Raw genomic sequence first — 19,253 nt, forward strand, 5'->3', positions numbered from 1 at the left:
CTCCTGAGGACATCTTACAGGAGGATAGATTGAACTTATTAGACCTTCAGAGTGAACTGGATGATATATATCGACGCAAAGCAGAACGGGCCTTTGTGAGATCCAGGAAGAAGTGGTTGGAAAAAGGGGAGCAAAACTCTGCATACTTTTTTAGGCTGGAAAAACATCGCTCAAAAAACAATACCATACACCAGCTAAACATTGGTGGTGTTATTTCTGAAGATACCAAACTAATTTCAAATTTTTGCTGTAACTTCTATGAAAATCTTTACAGTTCTAAATATGATGAAGTGGCCACAGATATATATTTAGCATCTATAAAAAACTTGATAACTGTGGATTCAAGTGATAAAGATTACTGTGATGCCCCTTTCACCCTGAAGGAGGTACTTGTTTCCATTGACTCTCTTAAGACGAATAAATCTCCGGGTTCAGATGGCCTAACTTCAGAATTTTACAAATGCTTCTCAAAACAGTTAGCTCCATTTATGCTACAGGTTTTTATAGAAAGCATAAAAAAGAATGCACTCCCTTCAAGCCTTACTCAGGGCATCATCACGTTGATCCCTAAGTCTGACAAGGATGTACTTTTAATTGATAACTGGAGACCCATTTCTCTCCTCAATAATGATTACAAGATCTTTGCCAATGTGCTTGCTAAGAGACTTAAAGTAGTCTTGGACACAGTTATTGGTGAAACACAGTCAGGCTTTATGAGAAGTCGTCACATCTCAAATAACATCAGACTTGTACTGGATGTGCTTGATTACTCTGACTTGATAGCTGATGACGGCTTCATTCTCTTCCTGGATTTCTATAAGGCCTTTGACACAATAGAACATCAATTCCTCTTTCGTTCTCTAGAAAAGTTTGGCTTTGGTACTTACTTTGGTAAGGCCATTCAAACCCTGTATGCTAACAGCAATAGCTCTATCAAATTAAAACATGGTATGACCCCCAGATTCAACCTCAAACGAGGTATCTGGCAAGGATGTCCACTTTCTCCCTATCTATTTTTACTTTCTACACAAATTCTCGCAACTCATATTATTAACAGTAATATTCAAGGAATCTCCATAGCTGGCAGGAATATTTTTATTAGTCAATTGGCCGATGATACTACACTCTTTCTAAAAGATGTAAATCAAATACCTATTGCTCTCAATATCATCAATGATTTCTCTAAGGCTTCTGGTTTATGTTTGAATATTAAAAAATGTGAACTGCTACCAGTCAAAAACTGTGATGTTCAGTCTATCTGCAATATTATGGTAATCACTAGTGGGTGTGTGTTCTAACTGCACAGATGGGTTAAAGTTACACAGGCCTAATAATTAGGAACAAACAAAAATACAAATTATTTATAATAAATAAATTTTATAGATTATATTTATTTATAATAAATTATTTTTGTTATTATTAAAAGTCATTGTTTCCAGTAATTCAATTTCCCATGATGTCATTTATTGACACAAGGCATGCATTTACTCACTACTTGAGTAGCTTTTTATCAAAGTACTTTTTTACTTTTACTCAAGTAAATTTTTGGATGCATACTTTTACTTGAGTAACATTTGGTTCAAGTAACAATACTTTTACTTGAGTAAAATTGTTGAATACTCTACCCACCTCTGGGTGGGTCTGATATAATCAATCAGCTGATCACATCAGTAATATATGCAACTGCTTCATTGATTGTTCATACAAATAAACATCTTTGTGATAAATGTGCCTTTATCAAAGTTCTCAAACATATACTCAAGTACTTATACTCAAGTACTGACCCTTATTTTGGCACATATATATATAACATGTTCTTTGCACTACATTTCCACTGTTCAATGTACATGTACAGTGCATTAAATATTATTAATCCCACTTATAATGTACTATAAATACTTGTCTGTATTTCTTCCAGGATCGACATCCTATAATTTTTTATTGGCAGAGTACTCAATTTGGCAGTGCTATGAACTGCACACCTAATCTCCACTTCTCCTGTTACCTTACTTGGATACCAGAGACCTACAACAAGCACCAGCTCACAATTCCTAAACGCTTAAGAATATAAGCAACTCATAACATTTAAAACATTTGTAAATGCATTCCATTACAATAATATGAGAGCTTTTTTTCTTTTGCCTGTGATTTGACAGGCATTGTAAACGGATACGCGCATGGAGTAAATGCTTAAAATAAACGGTTATGAGTTACCTCTTTTGCTAGCCTTAACCATTTTTGTTAAAGTAAAATGGCAAAAGTAAATAAATATACTGCTTTGCAGGTTATGCGAGTACACCCATGCATCCCCCCGTAAAAACACTGTTTCTTGGATGTAAAACACCGTCTCTCACCTGTAACCAGGAGTTCAGCGGTGCTAGTGGCTTGTCCAGCGCCATTGGTGGCTCTCACAGAAAATCTTCCGCTGTGTGCGACTGTCACGGCAGGGATCCTCAGAACAGCGCGGCCTTCGCTGAACGAGATCTGAGCGCCGGGCAGAGCGGCAGCAGTAAGAACCTGGCCATCACGAAACCAGCTCACCTCAGGAACTGGATTACCTGGAAGAGAGAGGGCCTCATGAGCAATAGTAGTTGGGACTGTAGCCACATCAAGAACCAAACTTCAGCAAACTAGACTAATTATACTTATACATACTGTCTGCATGTCTATAACTCACTGCCAGAAAATAGAACCCAATCCAGTTTAAACCTTTATGCGCTGCCTAAAGGAATACAGTGCCAATCATACCACTATCCACAGTCATTAAATGTTAACCAAAAAAAAAAAAAACTGAGGTATTCATAGGAAATTTACTAGACCCTTGTTTGTAAATGAATACAAATCTGTGTAAAACCAATTTATTCTGTTGTGTTCATACAGGCACAATTATCAGCCTTTTGTGGCTGATAAATAAACTGAATGCTTGAATGTGTATGATTTGGTTTCTTACCACTAACTTGAGCTTCGAACGTGGCAGCACTACCCTCAAGTGCCACCACGCTCTGAAGCGGCTGTGTAAACGTTGGCGCCTGCGTTGTCATGGTAACAGGCACCCTGAGGAGAAAGCATGCAACAAAACGCTGATTATTAAGGCCTGTGTAATCACCCTCAGGAATCATGCAAACACAATTATAAAGAAATTCAATTACAGACAGGGTATTTTTAGCTGTGGTCAAATTGACTAATCGTTGATGTGACTCCTCAGCACCTGGCCAGGGTCGGCCTGTCACCTGAGAAATCTACCACTCCCTGGGGTTTGGGTGTTAGCCCAAACACTCTGGCCACATCGACTTACAGCTCACAGACATGACAGCAACAACTGGCATCTGTCCCTCATCACAGTGCTGCTCAGTTCTCGTTTAATCACTGTTGACTTATTCACAATGACTACTCACTTCTGTCATCTTACACTATTATGTGACATAGCCATATCAACAGGTCTCATTTCAAAAGGTGAGTCAGTCATATATCTTTTCAGTAATTAATACAGTTATCAGTCTTTTAACACAACACCACAAGTCTATTAACATTATAAGCCTTTGCAAAATAACTTTTACTGCTAATAAGTAGGCACATATCAAACAGAAACACATTTACAGTTACCAGTTTCTGTTGAACATCGGGAAATTACTAATATATATATAAATGATCTAATACATATGTAGTTGTTTTGAAGATATGTGATATTTGTCCAGGAGGGATGTTATGAGGCTGTACCTGACCTTTACCTAAAATAAAGTAGGTAAATACTTAAAATAAATAAAATAAAGTGGAAAAGTAACTATTCCAAACTCTAAAAAAGGATAGCTATTGTTACTTTGAATGTACCTTGTAAATGAAAGTTAAATTCAAACTAAAATGATCTTAATTCCAATAAAACAATTATTTTCGCTTCAGCTGAATTCTACCCACGTAAAGCACAGACACACTTTCATACACGTTTAGGTTCAGACCTCATAAAGTAGTTAAAGGAAACAATAAATGTAAAATAAAGAAAACTCATAATTCCATGTAACTGACCTAGTTTTAGCAAAAAATCAAAACCAGGCGTAGTCATGAGTATTAAAGTTATGTTGACATTCCCCACAGATGGAACATGAATCACTTCGTCTATGCTTCTGTATTTCAGAAAACAGCATGAAAACAGCTATTGTCACCTTATAAAAATAGGGGTTAGAAAGTAAAAAAAACTGCACTACTCAAGAAACAAATATATATATTTTTAATTCCAAGATAAAAACTCCCTAAGAGACTGACGACCCAGTGTCACAAAAGGCAGAGTCTATAAATAAACTGTGCCTAGTCTGATTGACAGTCACCATGTGGCACATAGCTGGAGGTGCAACTGATAGCCCTACTGCTGATTCCCTTAAAAAGACATTGTGGCCCAGCTGGGACAGCACTCTAATGCTATCACAGGCTATTCTTGGCTTTTCTGAAATCATTGCACTATATAGAAGCCCGGAACACTGAGAAGTCTCAGTCTAAAATCAGTTATTGCCTAAAAGAAAGTTATCCCAAACTTCAGGTTCCATGACAGACAAGCATGGGTCAGATTTCTCAGTGCTTTGACTGTTACCTTTTTTGTTGTTTTGCAAAACATCACACCAGAAAACAGCACAAATGGAAAGCAGTCTGCTGGTGCATGGGCAGAAAAGGACAAAGATTACTTACTTGTATCCACAAGAGTGCCTCGATCTGTAGGGACAGAGCCCAAAGGTGTGTTCACTTCCAAAACAAACTCCTTATCCAGAAACGATTTAAGAAAATCCACTGTGAGAACAATTGAGCCTCAGAAATATCCCCAAAAAACAAAACTACACTGGCTGTTATCCATGTAGTTTTGCTTTTCCTTGCAATCCCTACACCCGAGGCAAGGCTGGGAATGCACCAACTGCTCAGAAGTGCTAACATGGTAGTTTTACTTTATATACCCCTGGACCTGACAGCATCACTGCTACACTGTCCCACCCCATTGGTCAACCAGGCATCATGGGAGATGGAAGCCATTTTATGGACGCTCACACCTGTCACTCACTTAACGCTACTCAGGCCATGCTAATGCAGGGTTTCTATACACCCCTTCCTAATATAACATCAGTATCCTCCATGCAGATACAATTGCTCAGACTTTCAAACTAAATAGTGGATTCATTGTTTGTTTGTTTTAGTTTTTGTGTCTTCTTAGGGTCAATAAGATTTATTTTGCCTGTTTATCAGATCAAGGTTCCCACAGTTCTTTTACACAAACTGAGAAGGAGAGAAATGCCTCTATCACAACAGTGTCGATTAACCTGTTACACTCTAGTTTACAAGGAGAACAGGGTGCTGGGCCTCTACCAAATTCAAAATCTGCCAAACTAACAGCGATCTTAGGAGTTAACATTATGGATGTATAGAGAGTGGGGGGTTTCAGCATTCTAAAATAGGAAGGGTAAAGCAAGTTAAAGATAGACAGTGACCAGCGGAGAAGGAATCTATGAGTAACACAACATGGTAGCTCACATTCTTGATATTGTGAAGGGAGAATTTAATAAAACATAGAGTCATCATGGTAGAGGTACAATTCAAAGTGTACAGATGTATGATCATTGAACACATAAGAGGAGTGTTGAGAACAAAAAGATAATTGTACTTTTTAAAATCACACCAAATCTGCATTATTCATAGATGTGGAGAATAAATAAGTGATTTATATTGTGAATGTAAGTTCACAAAGTTCTTGCATTTGCTTCTTTATTATAAGTATCATCTGTTGTTATTCATCTGGAGTCCATGGAGCTTCTGAAATGAAATCCAAACCCCTCCTCACTCCTGGATTCCTGGTTCTGAAGTGAAATCCAAACTCCTCCTCACTCCTAGGTTCCTGGTTCTGATATTCCATTTCTGCACTCAGTTTCGGTCCCAGCTGATTTAGAGGAACAGGACAGGTCGCCTGGCACCACAGGATGCTCTGTTGCTGCATGCAGTGGAGATCTATCACACAGTTGCAGTCTCATTTAATCAGCACCATCTCCATGAACAAGACAACACGCAAAACTGCAACACACTAAAAATATAAACGTGTATTATTTTTTCTTTAGTTTTGTTGAAGTTAATCAGTTCAACATTAGGTTATGAAAAAAGAATTTTATTGTTAAAGGAAGCGGATATCTTATAGTGCACAGAATAAACCATAATCAAGCATGCAATACAGCCGCAATTGTATGGGTTATTGTGGATAAATGGGTGGGGAACATTAACTGGCATTAAGTACACTTCTGAGCCCAGAGTTGACACCTTTTTATGGCTCTTGACTAGTCCATTGCCATTTGGCGAATCAAAGAAACACAGTTCACCCCCTATTGCTGTATGGTTTTACAGTCAGCAACCCCCACAATTAAAACATCCTGCTCAAAAGCATGTTGTCTTAATTTCATGAGGTTACGCTACTGATAAAGTTAATCTGACTTTTGGGATTAAAGTCTGGAAATATCAGTCACTGAGTTGAAATTTACAAAGACAGAAACAAAGAAAGCTGTAGCTCTTAAAAAGATGGACCAACAAAGTGATGATGAGAGAGGTTTTTAAAGCTCTCGTTTGAGTTTCTCCTGACCAGGACCCATACCCTCCCTCAGTGCTTTTGGTAATACGAACACACACTCTGGAATATGATACCTCAACACATCTCTTCAGAAACACACAAGTGCCATTTTGACTTTTCACCTCAATGGAAGAAAAACACCATGTGAAGAGTGAACTTTGAATTTTGTTCACACTCTCAGATGCCATTTAACAGAAATGCAAAGGCATTTCCTTATAATCATTTCCTGGCATAGTTTAATTTGCCATCTCCACATACCACAACATTTGTGTTCCTTAAGCGTGGCATGTGAGATTCATTGGCGCCTGCACACACAGACCCGTGGATGGCGCCTCTTTCTCCTGCTAATACATCTGCTGCTTCACCCCAAGGAGGGGAGCTTCAGGCGCTGAGGTTTTCATTTACTCATTTTTTCATTTACTGCGAGAAGGAGTAGTACCGTTCTACAGAATTCACATACATTCGTCTGTTAATAACCCTGCTAAGGTTTTCAGTAGCATTATTAATAGGCTACTAATGTACTGGTAATACTAATGCATACTAATGTTATCAAAGGAATCTTTGTATATGTTAAAGCAGAAAGCTTGGCTGTTATCTTTGACACTGCCACCTCTGAAGACGCAGGGATGAGAGACATGGCTTAGGTATGTTCCCAGTAGGAAGCAGTTACTGACTAATCTAAACTGAACCACAGCCGTGCCCGGTGATAACAGCAAAGAATATCTGCAAGTGTTCAGGTGAAGCTAATTGAGTGCTTGTCAAATGTTGCCTGGTGTTGACAATGTGCTAATCTCTTAAGCTGAGACATATTCCTAAACTAATGTTATTCACCCCTCCCCAACCAATGAGCTGATCTCTTAAGCTGAGACTAAACTCCTGAACTAAAATGTTATTCACCCCTCCCCAACCAATGAGCTGATCTCTTAAGCTGAGACTAAACTCCTGAACTAAAATGTTATTCACCCCTCCCCAACCAATGAGCTGATCTCTTAAGCCGAGACTAAACTCCTGAACTAAGATGTTATTCACCTCTCCCCAACCTTTCAAACACAATCTAAGGACCAACATTTTTAAGATTTCACAAATTCTGAATTGGTCCATGCCCTCCAGGTTGTGATTGAAATAAACCCTGACCAACACTGGTGGTGTGGATTGCACACTGGCTGCTGTGTGCATTAGCCTGAGAGTAGTATGGAACATAAACACTTACCTCACTTACTGACCTTATATTAAATTACGCAGGACTCGGGAACCCAGACACTGCACAGTACACAGTATAGCTCATGCAACCTGCTGACAACTTAGGTGTGAAGCCTCCCGTTTCAGAACACTTGACAGATATCTCATTAGTAAGGTGACGACTCGGTCTGCTCACGACTTGCAAGGCGACTATTCATAATTAGTAACTGCCAGTAGACAGTGAATGGTGTAGATTTCACTTCAAATTAGTACTTGGAACTACAACTTTTAGTCATTTTATTATGTCGCAATAGCATTAGAAATACCAGACAAATATATTTCTAAACAGATCTTTTTTAAACGTGATGTTTTAAAATCACTTCAAATTTATTCATGCTAAATCAAGGTTATGCCAAGTCACATCTTTCTCTAACTCAGATGGTATAGAACAAGTATACAGGCCAGTGTTACCCCAGACGGCAGACATTGAGGTCAGTTAGAGAAAAGCCCTTCGTTAATGAAGCACATATGTGATCTCTGCTGACACATGCTGGTTCTTCATCCACAAGACCCCTACTACTGCAAATTTAATACCAAATTTATACCAATGTGTTGCATTAGCTGTTGAACATAAGCTAATTCTGATTCAATTTTTCATGCCTATACACTTAAAAACGTGTTTGTACATGCTCAGGAATGTCAGACATGTCTTGTAATTTTATGCTCTTATATGTTTATAATTTATTTAGTATTTCTGGAATTTTATCTTTAGATTATCTTGGAAGTGAATATTTTACATTTGTTTGTATATATATATATATATATATACTGCTCAAATAAAGGGAACACTCAAATAACACATCCTAGATCTGAATGAATGAAATATTCCCATTGAATGCTTTGTTCTGTACAAAGTTGAATGTGCTGACAACAAAATCACACAAAAATCATCAATGGAAATCAAATTTATTAACCAATGGAGGCCTGGATTTGGAGCCACACACAAAATTAAAGTGGAAAAACACACTGCAGACTGATCCAACTTTGATGTAATGTCCTTAAAACAAGTCAAAATGAGGCTCAGTATTGTGTGTGGCCTCCACGTGCCTGTATGACCTCCCTACAATGCCTGGGCATGCTCCTGATGAGGTGGCGAATGGTCTCCCGAGGGATCTCCTCCCAGACCTGGACTAAAGCATCTGCCAACTCCTGGACAGTCTGTGGTGCAACGTGACATTGGTGGATGGAGCGAGACATGATGTCCCAGATGTGTTCAATCGGATTCAGGTCTGGGGAACAGGCAGGCCAGTCCATAGCTTCAATGCCTTCATCTTGCAGGAACTGCTGACACACTCTAGCCACATGAGGTCTAGCATTGTCCTGGATTAGGAGGAACCCAGGGCCAACCGCATCAGCATATGGTCTCACAAGGGGTCTGAGGATCTCTTCTCGGTACCTAATGGCAGTCAGGCTACCTCTGGTGAGCACATGGGGGGCTGTGCGGCCCTCCAAAGAAATGCCACCCCACACCATTAGTGACCCACTGCCAAACTGGTAGCAGGTCGCTCTCCACGGCATCTCCAGACTCTGTCACGTCTGTCACATGTGCTCAGTGTGAACCTGCTTTCATCTGTGAAGAGCACAAGGCGCCAGTGGCAAATTTGCCAATCCTGGTGTTCTCTGGCAAATGCCAAGCGTCCTGCACGGTGTTGGGCTGTGAGCACAACCCCCATCTGTGGACGTCAGGCCCTCATACCATCCTCATGGAGTCGGTTTCTAACCGTTTGTGCAGACACATGCACATTTGTGGCCTGCTGGAGGTCATTTTGCAGGGCTCTGGCACTGCTCCTCCTGTTCCTTCTTGCACAAAGGCGGAGGTAGCGGTCCTGCTGCTGGGTTGTTGCCCTCCTACGGCCTCCTCCATGTCTCCTGGTGTACTGGCCTGTCTCCTGGTAGTGCCTCCAGCCTCTGGACACTACGTTGACAGACACAGCAAACCTTCTTGCCACAGCTCACATTGATGTGCCATCCTGGATGAGCTGCACTACCTGAGCCACTTGTGTGGGTTGTAGAGTCCGTCTCATGCTACCACGAGTGTGAAAGGATCACCAACATTCAAAAGTGACCAAAACATCAGCCAGAAAGCAGAGGTACTGAGAAGTGGTCTGTGGTCCCCACCTGCAGAACCACTCCTTTATAGGGGGGTCTTGCTAATTGCCTCTCATTTCTACCTGTTGTCTATTCCATTTGCACAACAGCAGGTGAAATTGCTTCACAATCCGTGTTGCTTCTTAAATGAACAGGTTGGTTTCACAGAAGTGTGGTTGACTTGGAGTTATATTGTGTTGTTTAAGTGTTCCCTTTATTTTTTTGAGCAGTGTATATATATATAATGTCCATTCATAATGTTTTGACATTCCTGAGGTTCACCCTCTCCAGAGACACAGCACTTGCTGTCTGGCAGCTTCTCCGTCCTCAGCACATATATATGAAACACATGAGATTTTTAAGAGCCCAGTCATATATAACTTTAATGCATGGCCAGGTAATAATTAAAGTACTGTATATTATCACTTACGAAAAAGAAATAAAGGTACTTTTGTTTTTCAAGAACACGTTGATCACAAATGATAGTTTATAACTTCTAAGTATATTCATAACCGATGATTATGCATCAAATTCACTGATGTTGGGATGTATCTTGGTGATAAATAATGATTCATCTTGAAAACATTTTACCTAAGAAGATACCAGTAAATCTGAATATCATTTACAGAATAGAATTACATGGAAAAAGGAAGAAAGGTCTATGTAGGTGAAGGTGCACAGCAGTTTTATTACCAGTGTTTAAGAGTTAGCAATGAGTTTTAAAGTGTGTGGGGGGATCATTCTTCAAAGCATATTCTTCTAGAGTTCTGCAGCAAACAGTGGAGGTATCAGGTCATTAGAGAATGGAGAGTGAACAACCACATGATTGTTTGGAGTCCGTGTGTGTTATAACACCAGCAGGTAGAGGAGCCAGAGAAGAACACAGAGGGTGCCCAAGCAGGTGTGCAAGTCCAGTTTCAGAGCGTCAAAATCAGGGCAGCTGTTACCTTTGACCTGCAGCACAGAGCTGGAGCAGATGGTGCGGACCGAGTTTGAGGCACTGACCATGTACTGGCCCGAGTCTGCCTCTGTGGCCCGCTCTATGAACAACACATGCTTGCCTTCTTTACAGGAGAGCAACACACGCTCCGTGTCCCTGTTCACTTTCTGTCCGTTCTTGAACCTGAAGCACAGAGTGAAGGGTCACGTCACACAATCACAGCACACAACATACACACAGTGGGCATAACGTACACACGGTGGGTGTAACGTACACACGGTGGGTGTAACGTACACACAGTGGGCGTAACGTACACACAGTGGGCGCAACGTACACACAGTGGGCGCAACGTACACACAGTGGGCGTAACGTACACACAGTGGTCACAACGTACACATAGTGGGCACAACGTACAAGGAGTGACACTGGAATACGGGTTATGCTGTGTGGAATAAAGCCAGTAAAGGGGAGAAGTTAGAAAAATTGTGGTGTTAGAACTCCACAGTCAGAGCAACAGAACAAGGAAGATTACCAAGTAAAATCATAACATGAAATGTTAGTAGGAATGAAACAGAAATTGGAACACTGCACATTCAAAGCGAACACGTTCGGGTCGGGTTATTTTCTCAAAATCTCCAATTTTCATGCAATGCAAAAATCAGCAAATTATATCTGAAAATATGTAACTAAATCTTTTGAAGCCCAACCTTAAGTTTTTAGCCATTTGGAAAATGTGACTACACTGCGTTCCTGAGGACGTCTTATCTCAAAAACTGAAAAATACACTCTGAACTCGAAATGGAGGTCCTACTGCAGAATTATTGTCATGAACTAAAACAATTTAATGAACAGTTTAATCATTTTTTTATCCAAGGACCAGGAAATTCCAGTCTATTGGTGCAGTTTGTTATGGGCTACCCACCAGGTTAAAGAAGGTTCAGGGAATCCAGTGACTTCCACTTCCAGGGTCACAGGAGAGCCCTCCATAACAGTGACATTAGACAAGTGTTTGAAGAAGTTAGGGCCGTGTGTTGCTGCTAGGTTGTTCTCCACAGCCCTTGAGGCTCCCGCACGTCTGATTTCCTCGCGTATGGCCGCGGGTTTGCAGGACTCGGGGTCCTTCTCAGGTGTTAATGGTTTAGGGGGGACATGCATGTTACCAGCCTGAGCAGTAGAGTTTTGGGCAAGGACAGGTTCATGCACACACTCCTGCATCTCGGTCCTGCTCTCATGCATGGAGTACAGTGTTTGGTGGCACTCAGTGACGCCCCCTGTTGGTAGGATGGGCACAGGCTTGCTGCTCTTTAAGATGCTGGAGATGGTGCTTGAGACCAGGGTTGGGGTTGGCACGGTCAGCGGGCTGGGGACGAAGGAGGATGACTCCGTCCTGAAGCGGCCGGAGTGCAGGTAGCTGTCCCCCTGACTGGGTGTGGCCTCGGGCTGGTACTGAGTCCCCTCCCCGTGCTGGCAGTGTGACAGTCGGCTGTACTGATTCACAGGCAGGCTGTGGGAGCTCACGCAATAGCTATCGTCCAGGTCATTCTCGGACTGGACCATGTTGGACTCAGGCGTTTCAGAGAGAGGAGGGAGAGAGATGTCGTCTGGAGAGGCACACTCATATTCATCGTTAGAGAGGGACTCTTCGGTGAGGTGGTCATGATACTCGCCATCAGTGGACACTCCAGGGTCCGGCACACTTTTGGAGAATGTTTCTGGAGGAGGAGTTTCACCCTATAAGCACAATAAGAAAAATACAGATTTAAGTGGGTGGGTTGGGTGGATGGATGGATGGATGGATGGATATCATAAAAAATAAGAATATTCTGGTCTGTTATATTTTTTGTTTTCTTCATTAGGCTTGCATTTCATGTCATTTTAACCATTCGGATAAACCAATAAAATCATTGTGAATGTGTATTATTATACAATAATGAATACAGTTGAGAGGAATCAAGATGACACCCAGACAGACTAAACATGCACCTTGGAGTCTGCGTGAATCATGTGTGGAGCCATATGCGACCCTCCAGCTCCACGGGCCCTGCTGTGCTGGACACTAAGGGGTGTGGAAGCTTTCTCTCCACTCTGAACCTCCTTGCGGATGTCTGAGGAGCCACGAGGCATGGGGTTCTCGCCAAGAGTAGGTGGTGGCGGTGGAGATATGTCCTGAGATGGCCTCTTGGTCTGCTGAAGGGTGGAGGGATCTTGCTCTCGTGGAGGAACCTTGTCCCTCTTTCCAGGTGGGCCAGACGTCCGGACGGTCTGCGTGTGTGAGAAGGAGGTGTGAGTCTGCTCCTTCCACTCCACTGTGGATGGGCTGGCGATGGTCTGCACGGTGCTGGTCCTCATGTAGGTCTCCTGCGTGTAACGCCGGCTCTCCGGCAGAACTCTGAGCTGTAGCTGCTTCGGCCACTCATTCGTCCGGCATTGCGCCTCGCTCGGCCGAACGTTCCTGCTTTCTGATTGGCTGGTGTCCTGGTCGTCCTTGGCGCCAGCGGGGCCCGTTATCTCAGGGGTGTGGCCCGTCTCCTTTCCTTCTGGCTGCTCAGATGGAACAACCATCTCAGAACAAAAAACACAAAGCCAAAAAGCGGCCGATTCCAAAGGGAGTATTGACATGTGGTCTTTAATGCTTACCGTTTCAATGGTGTCATGTTGGTTGTTTTCCTCAGTGAACTGCTGTTTCAGTGAGTCTGCCTGCACAAATAAACAAGTTCATACAGACTGAGTGGAGCAGCCAACAGCATGCGATACAAGTCCAACAGTAAATAGACGGATGGAAAATTATGCCAACCTGTAGTTTGGCTTCAAGTTCTAAAAGGCCGCTGGAGAGTTCCTTTATTGATTCCACTATTTCATTGTGCTTGTTAACAGTTTTCTCCATATACTTCTTTCCTTCCTCTGCACCTATATAAAAAACATCACTCACTGTTCCAGTCCAACAGCTTTGCACTCATGTCAGGGACTATTCCACAAGGGACTATTCCACCTATTTTCTTCTTTCTTTATGCACATCTTTGTCATACTAGCTGTTAATATCACTATATTTTATTACTGTTAATATAATAGCATCTAATTAAATATGGTCATTGTTATTTTGTGGTTTTTTGCATTTGTAACAGTAATCTTTGTTTGAAGATATATTTCAATAGAAGCACATTTTAATGACTTAACAGACTATTAGAATAGATCAGATTTGCACAGTGTTTAGTTTGCGGCTCCGCGCCTGCGATGTGAGCGGCGTACCGTGCAAGCACACCGCCAGCTCCATGATCTGCTTCACACGCTCCTCCTGCTGTGGAACTGTGGGTAAGACGAACTTCTCAAACTGCTTGTGCAGACTGCTAATGGCCTCCTTCGTCCTGCACTGGGAGGAGTACTTGCCCACTCTCACGATGGTGCCGCCCGCCTCGTCACACCAGAACTGGTACTGGGGAGCAAACAGCAGGAAATGTCCACATAGGTGTGTGTGACGTGTGTGTGACGTGTGTGTGTGACATGTGTGTGACGTGTGTGTGACGTGTGTGTGTGACGTGTGTGTGACATGCGTGTGACGTGTGTGTGACGTGTGTGTGACATGCCTTCTTTCAAACTAACTATTATTATTAATTTATTAATTAATTTTTTGTTAATTAATATAAACCGAACAGGTGGTAGCCTTGCACAACAGTGTTGTGTGTTTGCCCCACCTCCTCCATGGCTTGCTGTAGTTTCATGTTGAGGTCCAAGTTCTGCTTGTAATCGTCCACCACCCTGTCAAAATCCCCCACCTGTCTCTGCAGCTCATTGGTGGCATCCTCCAACTCTCTGGGGCTGCGGCCAATCAGGTGCTTTTCAGCACTGCTGGCCACCTTCCCTGTAAACGCCTGGAGCTTCTGTTTCAGAACCTGCATCACAACCAACAAACAATTAAAAACAAAGAAACAAACAAACAGAATGCAAACGAGCATTTCCTATGAATCAGCAAAGTGTGCCTAGAATTACAGAATTCTAATGATGTGTATAGTTAACTATCTGTATAGGTTATTATATAATTACATCATTTATTCTATAATGTGTTTGTGTTGCTTGTTTGTACTGTGTTCACCTGCAGTTTTTCTACATATATCTCAGTTTGTTGGTTCTGGTTTTTTACTGCTTTGAGATTTCTCAGTTTCTCATTTTTCTTCATGTAGTTGAACTTCAAATTGTTAAACTTCTTCTTGATGTCTTTAAAAGACTCTCGCAGCTGAAAACAGAAAATATTTCATAACCTGAAATATTAGCAAATGCAGAAAAAAACAACTGTGTACATATTTCAACCATGTTATAAAACATCTCTATAATGAACTTCCAAAGTGCATTAGCTGTGCTTGCTGCAACCACTGAGCGGTTTGTTCACAGGGAAAGCAGGCCTCCAGTAGAGGAGACGGCCTGAAGGGAGAGAGAGCTCTGTCCCAGATTATTTTAGAGGTGATTTATGGTGCAGGGCCATTTTTGACCACCATCCCATTGGCCTTTTGCAATGGTGTAGAGTCTCTAAATGACATGATCATGTGTCATTCAAGGACAGCTGCAATCCTGCTCCCAGAAGCAAGGGTAGAGGCCTCCAAACTGCCTTAGTAGAGCTTACCCACCTGCAGGGGGCGCCTCATGCACTGTCCACAGAGGGAGTAAGATAGAGAGAGAGTAGGAGAGAGAGACAGAGAGAGAGAGAGAGAGAAGTAGGTAGGGAAAGGAGAAGAGGGAGAAATAGGAAACAGGAAGAAATCAAAGAAGGAAGTGGAGGATGAAAAAGAATATGAGAAATAAGTAAAATAGAGACTGTGTGTGTGAGAGAGGGGGGAGAAAGCAACAGACAGAGGGGGTTGACAGAGAGAAAGAGAGAGAGAGCGAGGGGGGGTTGACAGAGAGACCGAGAGCTTGAGTACATTTACATACTGCAGAGGACAGCTGAGAAGCTGAACCCACTGTGCTCCAGTGGGCCAGACAGTGGCATCACCACCTCAGTGGGCCAGACAGTGGCATCACCACCTCAGTGTTTTCTCCTCTACCTCTGCTTCATTCGTTCATGGCTGTCCTGCAAACTGCCAACAGGTGTGCAACAAACTTTTCAACTGGCCGTCATCTATAACGAGATAGTCAACCTAACTGGGCTGGAATAGGTTTGCATGTTTTATGTATTTGCATTTGTGTGTGTGTGTGTGTGTGTGTGTGTGTGTGTGTGTGTGTGTGTGTGTGTGTGTGTGTGTGTGTGTGTGACAAAACATCAGGCATTCTCACCAAGAGTGAGATAAATGACTATTAAGACAGTATCTAGCCTGCAACCACTCTAGATTTGCTACATGTACATTTATTAACACAGGTACTAAATAAACTAATTGATGGATCAATTAACTAATTGATGGATCAATTATCACCTATTCTTCCTCATACATTACTGTTGTTGTCTACTGTATTACCTGCAAGGGACTAACCAAGAGAAACTTTAGTTCAACTTTATTTTAGTTTGCTATATTTACTGTAATCATTTACCTGTAAGCCTACAGAGCACTACTTATATAATTTTTTTATTTATAGAGGTAGAGGAATGCAAGTTACAGCAACAATATTTCTTATCTTTAATAACCAATTTACTGTTGCAATATGCACACTATAAATTAGACTGTCAAATGCTAGTGCCTACTTATAATGCTTTCCTGGTCTATTATACACCCGACAGAAAGCAAGAGAGGGTGAAAGAGAAAGAGAGAGGGTAGTGGTGTGAGACAATCAGAGGGAGAGAGAGAGAGAGAGAGAGAGAGAGAGAGATAGAGAGAGAGAGAGAGAGAGAGAAAGAGAGAGAGAGAGAGAATCAGAGAGAGAGAGAGAGAGAATCAGAGAATGGTTGTTGTCCTCTGCAGCGGGACATTTGAGAGTTGCTGTCTCTAACTGAAAGAGTGTCATAGCTCCTGACAAATGACAGGCAGCTGCAAGTGTCCAGCTTAAATGTCATCCTGTTTACTCATGAATATTCATGATTGGGCAGCGGTTAATGTTGCATGTCAGACTAGACATGGCTGTTTGCATCAAATTAGGGAGGTTTTTTATGCTTTACTCAGATCTGACATATTTAGTTTAGAAAGAGGATCACTTGTCTTGTTCTGATAATACAGCAACCTTGTATATTAAAAATAACATTAATATTTCAACTCACATGGACATAGTGTAGACAACTTCTGTAAACCTATCACGTGCATGTCAATTATACAAAATATATAAAAAGTAGATCAAACAAAATATCTGTGCATTATATCCAGTGGACCCATTTATATAAGGAAAAAATGTGTCTCAAGATGAAACCAAACATTGAAGATGGTAAGAGACTACACGGGTCTGTGTGCAGTCCGGTGCAGCCCCACTCAATCCCAGGCTCTATATAAAGCTCCCAGCGTCTCCAAGTCATGAAGAGGGTCATCGATTTAAATGTCAATGCATCTTATGTGGCTTGGGTGCACACTGAGCACACTGAGCCCCTGCATGCCTCTACTGGGCAACATGAGAACAACATGGATATATTAACAAATAATTTGATGCTCTGAGAATCAAAAGAATCTGCTATAACATAAAGTACAATGCTCACATCAGCGAGATCATGTATATGGCTTACAGGAACATTAATCATGTGAACTTTTGGGTTTTTGACCAGGGGGAGGGAGGTGGGGGTTATGGGGGAGTGGAGGGTCATGTCCTGTCCTCTCCTGTCCTCTTCTGTCCTCTCCTGCTGTGCTCTGCTGCTGGACCCCAGCCCATTGAGAAATTGTCCAGGTTAGATGTGTTAGAAATGACACAAATTGTGTCCAGTACTGGAACAGATTACCATTATTTTTATGCCTGAAAGCGGTTATTACTGTCCACAAATAATGAAATATGTTATTAACTGTCCTGACATCTATGCCATATTTATTTAAATAGTTCAAATATATCTGAAAGATGCCTTCTCTGAAGTTTCTATTCTCCACAGAGGAACAATGGCGTAAGCTCAGATCTAAAGACCGTGATTAACATCGTTTTTGGTTTTTATGCTAACCTGCTTGCTGTTCACAGATGTTGACCGACTACTTCTGTCAACATGAGACAGAGATAGCTGAGACATAAGCAGTTCTCTGCAGAGTTTCTCAGCCATTCGTGAGACAAATATTTCCATACTGGTTTGAATACTGATAGACTACAGAAACACTTCAAGAGGTCTCCACTAGGGGGAGACTCTGCATCTATTTGCACTATTACCCAAGAGGACAATGAGCCAATATGTACATAGTCAAGCTACAAATTAAAAAATGTTCTGTTCCCTGTAGTGCAAACTGGATTATGCTTCAGGCAAGGTGTATATATTAATATATTAAGGTGGGTTAACCTAATTAATACATATAATGTTAAATTCCGATTCCACAGGGGTCCAGATGTATTACAGCAAAGTAAAATGTTTTCAAAAATTGACATTTTGTTAGAGAAAATAAGGCTGGTGCAGAGGGGTAGTGGACAAACTAAAACTCCAGGGTTTGATTGGTCTCCATGGTTTGTTTGGTCTCCACTGTTTCGTCTGTCTTTAGAATGATATGGGCTCTGGGTTATTTTGGGGACTGATAAGGCTGGAATTCTGTCTCATCTGCAGAGTGGCAGGAGACAACTAGCAGAATCCCACAGACGGGAAACACACGCTTCACAGACTACGAGCTAAACTTAACGAGGACAAGGCCACTCTATAAATAACCCTGCGAGAAAAACAGAATCAATCATTCCACAGAAGCCCCCCCCCACCCCCACCCCCACACATGTGGAGCCCTCATCTTTGATCCCAAGAGGGGGAGGAGAGATTTAAGGTAGCACTGTGTACACTGAGAGGTAGGGAGGAATATGCAGAGCTCACCTCACTCAGCTCCTCCTTAAACGCACCGTAGTGGACGTTGTTCAGCAGACTCTCCTGGTGCCGGCTGACCTGGGCAGTCCAGCTAGTGTTGGCACGATGCAGACGCTCCATCTTGTCTTCAACTGAGAACACCAGCGCTGGCTGGTGACCGAGAGAATCATGAAATCTAGTTAAATATTATAAACAAGGCCAAACAGACCAACCAAACCAAAATACTAAGGGGTCTATCAGTGAGTTAAGTTAATGGGGGTCATAAAAAGACCATATTGCTCTTGTAGCTGTCTCGGTACAACAGGCTGCATAAACTGCTGACCACGCCAAGGTCATGGGTTCAATTCCCAGAGAGCACAAATACTGTCAGACTAATAAATGTAATCATGTAAATCACATCAGCCTAACACAGTAAATGTTGTGTTGCCACACCTGCAGACCCTTATTCAGTACAGAATCTGTGGAACTGTATGAACCCTCTGCAACAAAACATGCTGAGATCAGGGTTGTAAAGAAGTCCAGAT

The 19,253-nt window shown here is 41.9% G+C and overlaps 2 protein-coding genes across 4 annotated transcripts in view; both read right to left on the minus strand.

Moving 5' to 3' along the window:
- Positions 1-4,870, minus strand: part of ttn.2 (titin, tandem duplicate 2) — a 165,167-nt gene extending 160,297 nt beyond the window's left edge. The window contains exons 1-3 of the mRNA XM_077002312.1: positions 4,675-4,870; positions 2,951-3,054; positions 2,355-2,558 (exon numbers count right to left, since the gene is read on the minus strand). Coding sequence (XP_076858427.1) covers positions 2,355-2,558; positions 2,951-3,041 — 295 coding nt within the window. The 5' untranslated portion in view covers positions 3,042-3,054; positions 4,675-4,870. The remainder of the gene's footprint in view (positions 1-2,354; positions 2,559-2,950; positions 3,055-4,674) is intronic.
- Positions 4,871-5,509: 639 nt separating this feature from the next.
- ccdc141 (coiled-coil domain containing 141) overlaps positions 5,510-19,253 on the minus strand; it is a 30,273-nt gene continuing 16,529 nt past the window's right edge. Inside the window, exons 17-26 of one of the 3 annotated variants that reach the window (XM_077002315.1) lie at positions 18,739-18,879; positions 14,938-15,078; positions 14,540-14,737; positions 14,097-14,280; positions 13,645-13,757; positions 13,488-13,547; positions 12,834-13,391; positions 11,773-12,581; positions 10,858-11,033; positions 5,510-5,959 (exon numbers count right to left, since the gene is read on the minus strand). In XM_077002315.1, coding sequence (XP_076858430.1) covers positions 5,859-5,959; positions 10,858-11,033; positions 11,773-12,581; positions 12,834-13,391; positions 13,488-13,547; positions 13,645-13,757; positions 14,097-14,280; positions 14,540-14,737; positions 14,938-15,078; positions 18,739-18,879 — 2,481 coding nt within the window. In that variant the 3' untranslated portion in view covers positions 5,510-5,858. The other 2 variants (XM_077002314.1, XM_077002316.1) reach the window with 2 other exon arrangements.

This window comes from Brachyhypopomus gauderio, chromosome 4 (assembly GCF_052324685.1).
Source record: "Brachyhypopomus gauderio isolate BG-103 chromosome 4, BGAUD_0.2, whole genome shotgun sequence".
NCBI classification, from domain to species: Eukaryota; Metazoa; Chordata; class Actinopteri; order Gymnotiformes; family Hypopomidae; genus Brachyhypopomus; species Brachyhypopomus gauderio.